The following is a 10,992-nucleotide window of genomic DNA, read 5'->3' as shown; positions in this document are numbered from 1 at the left end:
TAATTGCAGTGTTCTTAATCTTTATAAGTTAGTAGTACTGTTCGGGTTTACAGTGTGGGGGCGTGTTAGAACGAGCCGTTTTAGGTAGGTGTGGCTGACTCTTAACTTTTATAAAGAATATCTCTTTGGATTTAAAACTTTAGTCTTTGCAACTTTACAGATCTTCTTTATGCACCAAGAGCTTGTAACACTTCAAAGAGAAAGGAAAACTTGAAATCGCATCATATGACCCCTTTAAAAAACGTTTTGCACCGTTTTGTCGGGGCTGAACGCAGCCCTGTTCTTCATGCAATCCGGAATGGTAGCACAGCTGAAAGGTTTTGTTTGAGCTGCGCCCTCTACTGTACAGACGTGAATTTGCCAAAAAATATATTTTTTTATATTCAAAATCAAACAAGCAAGCCCAGCCCAGACCCATATTGTAATGTAATTGACAAAGATAAAAACTGGAGTATTTTCTTATGAAACGGTAAGCTACCTTAGATGTGTTTTAAACTCTAATGACACTACTGGTATAAGGTTGATCTTTTATGAGCGGATTTACTTATTATTTTTCATTAACCTTGAGAACAAAGACAAAAAACTAGCGTGTAATTTCACTCAGTAGAGGTGTGTTGTTGCTTTATCTTAATCTGTATGGTACTTAAAAAACAAAGAGTATTATAAACTTATGAAAAAATGTTTTCCATGTTTGAAAACAAATTTGTGAAAAAACAGAGAGTCAAAGCAGGTCCGTGATGTGAACACTTGAGCAAGTTGCCTGTATGTCTGCAACCGTAGTTATTATACGCGTGTATGAATATATATCTGCAGTAGACTTCAGACAACATTTAAAAGGTAGGCTACTTAAAGTTAAAACCCTGTAATATTGAGTTACTTAATTCATATTAAAAACACAAATCAACACATTCTTACCTGTGAAAATATATCCAGTTTGTTCAGGAATTTTAAATTTAGGCGGTTTTTACAACCAGATGCTCCACAATGTTGTTGCATCTTGAAACTTGTTGCATTTTATCGTGAGTGGCGGACGCGCCAACGTGTCTGGAGCGGTCGAATGTGGCACTCAGTCAGCGTAGTTATCAATGCACATTAGGTGTTAATTATCACTAGAAATGGCTGCAAATATAGTGGAACTGCTGTCTGTCCCGATTAAACCAATTCAAACAGATTGACAGCGCAGAGATGTTTGGAACTATTGAGAGCTCCATGAACCACGTGACCGCGTGGCGGCGAGATCAAAGCATGTCGCAACACGTCACTTAGTTACAATGTTGATAGCAACCACGCATACGGAATGCCTAAATATTCACTGGGGGCTTGAAGCAGACGGAAACATGGACGATCATTCCGCAGATGAAGGAACAAGAAAGGAACCTGAACCATTGTCTAACACAACTGAAATAAAGACAAGCGATGTGTACAAAGTGGAAAATAATTTACCAGCTCGCTTTAATAATCCGGAGTGTTTCAGAGGATACAGGTGAGAAGAGTCATTCAGCCGCAGTGCATCATGTGTGACCTAAATTTATGTAATCGTTTATTTATGATTTTATATATATATATATATATATAATAGACTATCTGACTATTTGATGAATAAAAAGATAAAAAGAACAGCATTTATTAAAAACAGAAATCTTTTGTAACAATATACACTACCGTTCAAAAGTTTGGGGTCAATATTTTTTTTTCTTCTTTTTTTGGAAAGAAATGAATGCTTTTATTCAGAAAGGATGTGTTAAATTGATAAAAAAGTGATAATAAAGACGTATATTGTTAGAAAATATTTCTATTTTAAATAAATGCTGTTCTTTTTAACTTTATTCATCAATTATTCATCAAATAATCCTGAAAAAAAGTATCACAGGTTCCAAAAATATATTAAGTAGCACAACTGTTTCCAACATTGATAATAAATCAGCATATTAGAATGATTTCTGAAGGATCATGTGACACTGAAGACTGGAGTAATGATGATGAAAAATTAGCTTTGCATCACAGAAATAAATTATATTTTTAAAGTATATTACAATAGAAAACAGTTATTTTAATTGGTAATAATATTTTTACAATATTACTGTTTTTTTTTCTGTATTTTTGGTCAAAAAAATGCAGCCTTGATGAACAGAAGATATTTCTTTACAACACATTAAAAATCTTACTGATCCCAAACTTTTGAACAGCAGTTGTGTGTGTGTGTGTGTGTATATATATATATATATATATATGTGTGTGTGTGTGTGTATATGTATGTGTATATATATATATATATACACAGTGTATACATTGTTGATCCCATCTTCATGTAATAGAAATAATAAGCCTCATTATGCTTTCCAGGCAAAAAATGATCAACCCTTTATACCAAACAACAAATCAAACATATGGAAGCAAAAAACCAACAGTTCATGAAATGCCGGTGAGTATGCAGCACACATTGTCCTATTGTTAAGATTATTCAGACAATAGTATTTGCACATATTGTTTTTTTTCAGACAACCTTTAACGGAAGTCGTCGGAAATTTTCTGAGCATCTTCTGAGAAGTGGCATGTACAAGGATAACGGCTTCAACACGGCGCTGGACAAGAGCCGACTCACTGGACCCGATGCAATGACTGCGTTTCACGACAGAATCAATTTCCATTACTTATACCACACAGATGGGAAATCTCAGTAAATACAATCTCCATTTTGTATGTACAGTAATAAACAAGTCAAGCTAAATTGTGATGTATACAAGGATAGTTACTTACCCTCATGTTGTTCCAAACCTATATGACTTTCTTCTGTGAAACATAAAAGACATTTGATGTTTTATGTCAGTGGGTTCAAATGTTGTTTGGTTCCCAACGTTCTTCAAAATATCTTGTTTGGAACAACACGTGATGATGGATTCCAAGACACTTCCTGTTGAATGAATAAGAAACACAACTACGTCAAAAATTTCAATATAGTTTCTTTTATTTGGTGTAGTAGAGTGAAATTCCACAGTAGACCTGAACGTAAATGTCCAGGGAATATTCTCTCAGCGTGTGACGCTCACACACAGTGGAAGCCATCAAAATATAATCCACACGTTTTAGAAGCACTTTGAACCAATATGTGGAGGTAAAGCGGACCAACGTACAATCAAGCGTGTTAAAAACGTAATGCGGTGGGGTTGAAATAAGACAAACCGTGACAACAGCAATTTCAATCACTCGAACCAACCAGCATCGACCTGATTGGTGAAGCGTCCCTTTGGAAACTCGTCAGTCGTTGCTGTCGCTACACTGAGGATACGGGCGGACGGTATTAAGGGTTTTGGTGTTGACTATTCCCTGTTTTTCCTTGGAGCTGTAAGCAGCAAAAATATTGTCCAGAGGGCTGGATTGTCAAGTCCACAAACCTCCAATGTTATTCGTAAAGTAAAAGGCACTTCAAAATGTTGTAACAAAATCCAGTGTATTGTCTTACATCATATACATACATGATCAGAAATGAAGGAATGCAAAGACAGTATAAACCTTAAAGAGAGTGATGTTTTAAAACAGTTTTGCTTCATCAGGCTTATAAAAAGAAAGTAACAAATTCTGAGACTTCATAGGGACGGCATAGATGTCTGGATGTTTCTGAGCAATCTCCAACTGAAAATAGACAAATTGAACACATCAAAATATTATATGAATATTTTGGCAGAAAATGAGTAAATAAGAACAACAATTTGCTGCATGAAATTGTTTATTATCATTATTTGAGGACACATTCTCTTTCAAGAGTGCATTTTATTGGACAACATTTTTATATGCAAAATGAATCATCGATATTTTTGATCTGTTTTTCCAGAAGAGAAAGGGTGCAGATTTTAATATAGAATTTTTATTCTTTCTCTGTAAAACTATATATTAATTTTAAGTTGTGTTTGTCAAGCTACCTAGCATATAGATGATTGCACAGCTAATACACATCAATAAAGCACAAAAACACGCAAAACATTTTTTTCAATAAAATTTAATAAAATTCCATTCAATTTGTATAGCACTCAATATACTGTTAATGCGCAGTATGTAAAAATATTGTTCCAAAGCATCTTTACAGACAAGACAAAAATACAAGATCAATGGAAAATTAAATATATAATTAAAAATAAAATGTTTTAATTAAACAATGATTGAAAAATTAAACAATCTATTCCTATTGGCTCTTTCACACAGATTGAAAAAAAAAAACCGTGATGCTCTTTTTATTTAGGTCAAATTTATTTTTGACCAATTAAAATGACATGTAGGGCAGGTTTCTGAAATGAATAGTCCCAATAGATGCCAAGTTACCGGCTGAAGTGTACAAGGGGCATACTGTATAGAAAAAAAAAGTGATATGATAAGTAACTGTGGACAAAGTGGGGCACAAATGTATTTACTACATATATGTTACTATGTCAACTTAGCTTTAGAGGAGACCAAAGATAAGTGTGTAGAGGTTTTGCAGAAAAAGAAGTGTCATTTGTTGTGTCATTCTTCATGTAAAGCCTAAAGATGGTGAACACTCACCCTGGCGTTCTGAGCCTCTTGGATCTCCAGGACTTTCTGTGTCCGGGCCAAATGATCCATCTGCTCAAAGGCCTTCACTTTGCCCAGGAAAGACCTCTTAGAGGGATCGTCAGGACTGTCCTCCAGGGGTTCACTGTCCCGTACCGGGGGGCTGTTTAAGAGGCCCCTGGAGGTGCGGGACACGTAGGTAGGTTTGAGAGCAGTGGGGGGAGGTGGGGGCTTGGTTTTCGCGGGAGAGTCCTGGCTGCGCGGGTGCTCGCTGCTTTTCCAAGGCCGAGCGGGCGGCTCTCTGTGTATGGCAGCTTGCAAGGAGGCGTCTGGGGCTCTGGTCGCGCACTGGAGCTGGACACAAGGCAAACGCAGCAAGATAAGTGAAAGACTGAGGGACACTTAAAGGGACAGGAAGCAAAAATGAAAATTCTGTCATTTACTCGCCCACTCAGTTGCTGTTAGCCATAGACTTCCATAGTATTTTTTTTGCATACTATATAAGTCAATAGCTACCAACAACAGTTTGGTTAGCAATGTTTTTCAAAATATCTTCGTTTGTGTTCAGCAGAGGAAATAAATTCATACAGGTTTGGAACACGTTGAGGGTGAGTTAATGACGACACAATTTTCATTTTTGGGTAACCTAACCATTTAAGGTACGGTCACATTTATTCAGGAAATTTTTGTAGGTGAAATCTAGTCGGTTTAATAGGAATCCATGCAACTGGGAATTTTACGTGAAGGTGTAAGATTTCACAGCAATTTTGAGTTGGTCATGCCAATTTGCCAGGTTAACCAACAAAAAAGCTGTGTGGTTTGAAAGTAACTACTGTGCGAGCAGTGCTTCATACATTGCTACACCATTGACAATAGACAATACTGCTCCAGACTCTTACCCAATAGGTTGAGGCCTGCTGTGGTCCAGTTTCTGAGACTTCATAGGGACGGCATAGATGTCTGGATGTTTCTGAGCAATCTCCAACTGAAAATAGACAAATTGAACACATCAAAATATTATATGAATATTTTGGCAGAAAATGAGTAAATAAGAACAACAATTTGCTGCATGAAATTGTTTATTATCATTATTTGAGGACACATTCTCTTTCAAGAGTGCATTTTATTGGACAACATTTTTATATGCAAAATGAATCATCGATATTTTTGATCTGTTTTTCCAGAAGAGAAAGGGTGCAGATTTTAATATAGAATTTTTATTCTTTCTCTGTAAAACTATATATTAATTTTAAGTTGTGTTTGTCAAGCTACCTAGCATATAGATGATTGCACAGCTAATACACATCAATAAAGCACAAAAACACGCAAAACATTTTTTTCAATAAAATTTAATAAAATTCCATTCAATTTGTATAGCACTCAATATACTGTTAATGCGCAGTATGTAAAAATATTGTTCCAAAGCATCTTTACAGACAAGACAAAAATACAAGATCAATGGAAAATTAAATATATAATTAAAAATAAAATGTTTTAATTAAACAATGATTGAAAAATTAAACAATCTATTCCTATTGGCTCTTTCACACAGATTGAAAAAAAAAAACCGTGATGCTCTTTTTATTTAGGTCAAATTTATTTTTGACCAATTAAAATGACATGTAGGGCAGGTTTCTGAAATGAATAGTCCCAATAGATGCCAAGTTACCGGCTGAAGTGTACAAGGGGCATACTGTATAGAAAAAAAAAGTGATATGATAAGTAACTGTGGACAAAGTGGGGCACAAATGTATTTACTACATATATGTTACTATGTCAACTTAGCTTTAGAGGAGACCAAAGATAAGTGTGTAGAGGTTTTGCAGAAAAAGAAGTGTCATTTGTTGTGTCATTCTTCATGTAAAGCCTAAAGATGGTGAACACTCACCCTGGCGTTCTGAGCCTCTTGGATCTCCAGGACTTTCTGTGTCCGGGCCAAATGATCCATCTGCTCAAAGGCCTTCACTTTGCCCAGGAAAGACCTCTTAGAGGGATCGTCAGGACTGTCCTCCAGGGGTTCACTGTCCCGTACTGGGGGGCTGTTTAAGAGGCCCCTGGAGGTGCGGGACACGTAGGTAGGTTTGAGAGCAGTGGGGGGAGGTGGGGGCTTGGTTTTCGCGGGAGAGTCCTGGCTGCGCGGGTGCTCGCTGCTCACGGGGCTGCTTGAACGAGAGTCGTAGTATCGAGAGGGGTCGTACTGCCCCCGCGACACCTCCAATTGAGACAGCATTTTTACCTGAAAGACAACTGAATGTGTGTCTACTGAACAGCACTACTGAACTGTATCACATGGTCGGTTTCCCACTACATTTAACCATGGGTTAACCTCTTCCTAAACCACAGGTGAAGGCCAGTTTTAGCACTGGATAAAGTCGTCACCACTGCATTTTTCACACTGAACTCCATGATTCCAAACACAAAACCTACTAACGCAACACTACCCACTAGCAAAATCTCAAACACTAACTAATTGCTCCAGGTTTTCTATAAACACTGCCAAAATACTAAAAACTACTAGTAACACTTTATAATAAGGTTCAATTCGTTAACATGAGTTAATGCATTATCATGTAACAGTTATAGTTCACTAAAACTAAACAATTTTTTTTGTTAATTGCAATAAAGATTAAATAAATTAAAATATAAATATTAGTTGAAAAACCTAAATGTAAAAAAACCTAAAGAAAAAAGTTGAATGTAATAAATTACTGAAACTAAAACTGAAAAGAAAAGGTTAATAGAAATATAAAAAAACTAAACTAAAATATGAAAATAAAAGCTAATTTTAAAAAACTACAGTAGTATATAATTAGTACTAAATACCCTGTCATGAATTAACAATAAACAACAATTTTTATAATATTTATTTATCCAAGTTAGATGTTAGCTGTTAATTCATACATATATGAATATTTTTAACATTTAAAGTTTAATCATGAGCTAATGTATTTTGAAAAATGAATTATAATATAATATAAATTATCACTAAACTAGATTAAAAATACAGTTAATATAAAATATTAATTAACTATTATTTATTTAGTTTATCCACGCTGTTAATTTCTACATATATTAATAAATGTTTTACCATATTTAAAGTTAAATCATGACTTAATGTATTATGGAAAAAAAAATGAATTAATATAACACATTTATACTTACCTACCTAAAAATACTATAAAAATAACATTTTAATTAACTATTGTGACAGAGTTGAACCTTATTGTAAATGCTTAGCCAAACTACTTTACCTCCAGTTAACTTCTTTTACGTTTCTGGCACAGTTTGTTCAAAATGAACTAGATTCTAACAGTTGTTTTCAAATACACTATTCTAGTTATTTAAGCAATCATTTGTTTTAAATGTAAATATTCTTATGTACTGGTATTATTTTAATTCTGAACTTTTATATCCACCATGCCAAGTGGCACACCTGAATTAAACCATACTGAGTGAACTTGCTGTGTTTTATAGACTTTGTGAATGTTCTCATTGATTTGACCAGAGGGACTGGAACACATGCTAAATCTTGTCCGTCTTCCAGCATGCAGAGATGTTTTGAAGCTTTATTACCGCTGTGTGCTTTTCTTTAAGCAGTAGGAGTGGCAGTAAGTCATTCTCCTGTCAGTCAGGTGCATGTGAGATTCGAGGCTCAGGAAGGTCGATAAATCTTAACTTCCACTTGTTTCTTTCTCCCTCATTTTCCCATCTGTCTAAGCTTTCAGCACAGGAATGTCACTCTGTTGCCAGCAAATACTGCCTAGGAATTATTATCCCGTCTGTAGGCGCACAAGAGTAACGTGTATTTTTTTTATATGTGTGTGTGTGTGTGTATATATATATATATATATATATATATAGCTTTTTATTATTTATTACATTTCAATTAACAAAACTGTTTTAGTTTTATTTAACAATTACAACACTGATTCCATGATATTTCCAGGTTTTTCATAACAATAGAAACCCTTATAATGATATTTGCTAGAATAATCATAATTTATATTAGTCCATTCAATAAATATTTAGTGATCAAGAATTTTGTAGTTCCAACATTTAACAGAAGGGGGCAGAAGAGTCTGCTCTTTGCATTTACAGATGCACTGAATGTTTAGCTTTTTTGAGAAAGCATGAAATCCATGTGATTTGCCATGTGAACTCATTATCATACACTTCCTGCATTTACAGCATGTAATGCATGCATGACAAGTGTGAGATTAAAAATGAATTTCCCTGCCGGCTCGACCTCTGCTGTCTTTTCTTGAATACATAGCTGACTTTGTGCTGATCTAGGCAGCTGTGAGGGATGCCATTTCAGCAAGCATGTTTAAGTGTGTAGATGTCAATGCATGTGCATGCAGTTCGCCCATCACTGTGAAAGATGTATGTGTCCATATGTTTTGGAATTAGTATGCATGCATGTGAGCGGAACTACGCGCATCTTCTCTGATATTTCCAGGTTTTCCATGGCAGTGGGAACCCTGTAGATATGTTAAACGTGTGCATGCGTGCTCTAACCTCCTCTGGCATGACTGGCTCAGAGGAGCGGCTGATGGCCGACACCCGCTGGCGATCGAGCAGCTCGTCTGTTTCGTTATCTGTGTAAGTCCCGCCCTCGTCCGCCGTGTCATCACAGTCGCTGGTCAGCCGGCTGTCCATGCTGAGATAGTCTGCGCTCATGGCCGAGAGATACGACATGCGATCGTCATGAACGTCAAGGTCCCCCTCCGTCCCGTCCAGCTAAAAGAGACACATGATGGATCTTGTGTACAGAGAGGAGTGAAAACAAAAGAAAACACAAAAACAAAACAGAACGAAAGCTGTAGAGCACCACCGAAGAATGATGAACAGTAAAAGCACAGAAAAACAGGAGGAATGACTATCATGACTTTCAGGAAAGGAAGGCATGCATTAGCAGGTAAACTATGGGTTTAACTGTAAGGAAAACATTCAGGAATACTGGGAAAGATAAAGTGGGAAAATGTGATTGAAGGAGTCTTAAAGTAAAGAGATGCTGTAAAATGTTGCATTAAAGTCAACATAAAAAACATAATTGATTTATTTTTTAATGCACATTCCTGATCTGTACATGTACATTATTCTGTACTGTACATGATTCATCATGTGTTAATATTTTAGATACATTTCATTATATTTTCATTTAATTAAATATTTCATATAAGATGAAAACCATTATTAATTTTTGTCTTAACATCATAATTCAGTAATCATGGGGTAAATTTTAAATACTTGTTGCCAGGTGTGAAATATTCTTGGTATTTCCTTATTTAGTCTGTTTCTACTTTTACTCTTCATTTTCATCCTTTACAGAATAGCAAAAAAATAAAATAATAATAATAAGTTTAATAATAATAATATTATTATAAGCTTTTTTATTTTATTTTAATTTTTTAGCTTTTTTACATTATATTTAGATTTTTATAAATATATATTTTTATAATATTTTTCTATTATTATTAATGATAGAGGTACTGCATGATATGGCCTCAAATGTAAAAAAAACTAAAACAAAAAAAAAACCTTGCTCTATTTTATCATATTGACAAAATATTTTTATGTTAATATATAAATAATTAATATTATAATATTTATGTATTATTTATTATTATTATTACTTTAAGTTGTATTTTAAAATATATTTTAATATATCAATATTATATTTTAATATATTACATTAGCTATATTTTTATATTATAAATTAGAGGAACTGGTTAACAGGACTGACCCCAAAAAACCTTTGTAAATGTATAAATATAATTTTATAAAATACCTTTTATATAAAAACAATATTATTATATTTTTAATTTAGAAATGAAACTATACGAAAATTTCTTATCACGACGATTATAGTGACCAAAATTATCACGGTATTGTTAAAATGTGCTGGACATTTTCAAAAAGTACTGACACATAATAGTTACACCAAGTTTGATATTTAAAATCAACAAACAGCAAATCAAATTACTTTTTGTTTGCATAATCACTAAAACAAATAACATTACCAATAATGTCTGTATTTTAAATGACAACATGACTGACAACAGTTTATCTAATAACATGTACGAAATGTTCAAATAAAGCTTTGAAAAAGTTTCATAAAATGGTAAACCTCACATTTCAGCCTTTAAATAGAGAAAAGGGTTACGTCAAAATAATTGATTAATAAATGATTATATGTGTTTTATCTGCTCCATAAATAATTCTAGATTCATTATCCGAATTGTTTAAATGTGTAGATAAACTTGTTTTTCATCAACTGGTCAAAATTTACAGCAGGGCATGCAAATTCAGTCCGTTTTATGGCCAGACAAAAACTGCACACAGACTGAATGTAACTCTCTGTAAATCCACTCTCTGACTCTAGGTGGCGCTTATGAAGCTGTTTCCCGTAACCTCCGTGGACAAAGAATTGCAATAAGAGCACTACTTTATTAGGTATTACATGGAGCG

The 10,992-nt window shown here is 34.3% G+C and overlaps 3 protein-coding genes across 6 annotated transcripts in view; 1 reads left to right on the top strand and 2 right to left on the bottom strand.

The window, feature by feature from the left end:
• The first annotated feature begins 1,103 nt into the window (after window positions 1–1,103).
• Window positions 1,104–3,568, top strand: pierce1 (piercer of microtubule wall 1). Its single transcript, XM_016574738.1, has 3 exons — window positions 1,104–1,483; window positions 2,344–2,422; window positions 2,499–3,568. Exons 1-3 carry the CDS (start codon window positions 1,272–1,274, stop codon window positions 2,679–2,681), a joined length of 474 nt encoding a protein of 157 aa, XP_016430224.1. The 5' UTR covers window positions 1,104–1,271; the 3' UTR covers window positions 2,682–3,568.
• On the bottom strand, window positions 3,529–7,081 carry LOC107757288 (tight junction protein ZO-2-like). The gene is made up of 5 exons (XM_016574730.1): window positions 6,410–7,081; window positions 5,421–5,506; window positions 4,765–4,875; window positions 4,534–4,699; window positions 3,529–3,630 (listed from the first exon to the last, which is right to left on the bottom strand). The coding sequence occupies exons 1-5, from the start codon at window positions 6,749–6,751 to the stop codon at window positions 3,529–3,531; spliced, it is 807 nt and encodes a 268-aa protein (XP_016430216.1). The 5' UTR covers window positions 6,752–7,081.
• Window positions 7,082–8,773: 1,692 nt separating this feature from the next.
• The window catches only part of LOC107757293 (tight junction protein ZO-2-like), a 79,353-nt gene continuing 77,134 nt past the window's right edge, over window positions 8,774–10,992 (bottom strand). The window contains exon 19 of one of the 4 annotated variants that reach the window (XM_016574733.1): window positions 8,774–9,261. In XM_016574733.1, the coding sequence (XP_016430219.1) occupies window positions 8,953–9,261 (309 nt within the window). In that variant the 3' untranslated portion in view covers window positions 8,774–8,952. Of the gene's footprint in view, window positions 9,284–10,992 lie in introns of all 4 variants that reach the window. The other 3 variants (XM_016574735.1, XM_016574734.1, XM_016574737.1) reach the window with 3 other exon arrangements.

The sequence above is a fragment of the Sinocyclocheilus rhinocerous genome, unplaced genomic scaffold (assembly GCF_001515625.1).
Source record: "Sinocyclocheilus rhinocerous isolate Xijiao unplaced genomic scaffold, SAMN03320098_v1.1 scaffold293, whole genome shotgun sequence".
NCBI classification, from domain to species: Eukaryota; Metazoa; Chordata; class Actinopteri; order Cypriniformes; family Cyprinidae; genus Sinocyclocheilus; species Sinocyclocheilus rhinocerous.
Note: the sequence above shows the minus strand (reverse complement) of the source record. Positions and strands in the feature narration are given on the sequence as shown.

What these genes read in the sequence shown, in the direction of transcription:
- pierce1 (XM_016574738.1), top strand. Translation starts at nt 1,272, where the DNA reads ATGTTGATAGCAACCACGCATACGGAATGCCTAAATATTCACTGGGGG. An exon ending in GAGTGTTTCAGAGGATACAG is followed by an intron (nt 1,484 to 2,343) that starts GTGAGAAGAGTC and finishes TATGCTTTCCAG; the next exon opens with GCAAAAAATGATCAACCCTT. An exon ending in CAACAGTTCATGAAATGCCG is followed by an intron (nt 2,423 to 2,498) that starts GTGAGTATGCAG and finishes GTTTTTTTTCAG; the next exon opens with ACAACCTTTAACGGAAGTCG.
- LOC107757288 (XM_016574730.1), bottom strand. Translation starts at nt 6,751, where the DNA reads ATGCTGTCTCAATTGGAGGTGTCGCGGGGGCAGTACGACCCCTCTCGA. An exon ending in AGCAGGCCTCAACCTATTGG is followed by an intron (nt 4,876 to 5,420) that starts GTAAGAGTCTGG and finishes CCTTGTGTCCAG; the next exon opens with CTCCAGTGCGCGACCAGAGC. An exon ending in CGCGCAGCCAGGACTCTCCC is followed by an intron (nt 4,700 to 4,764) that starts GCGAAAACCAAG and finishes CCGCACCTCCAG; the next exon opens with GGGCCTCTTAAACAGCCCCC.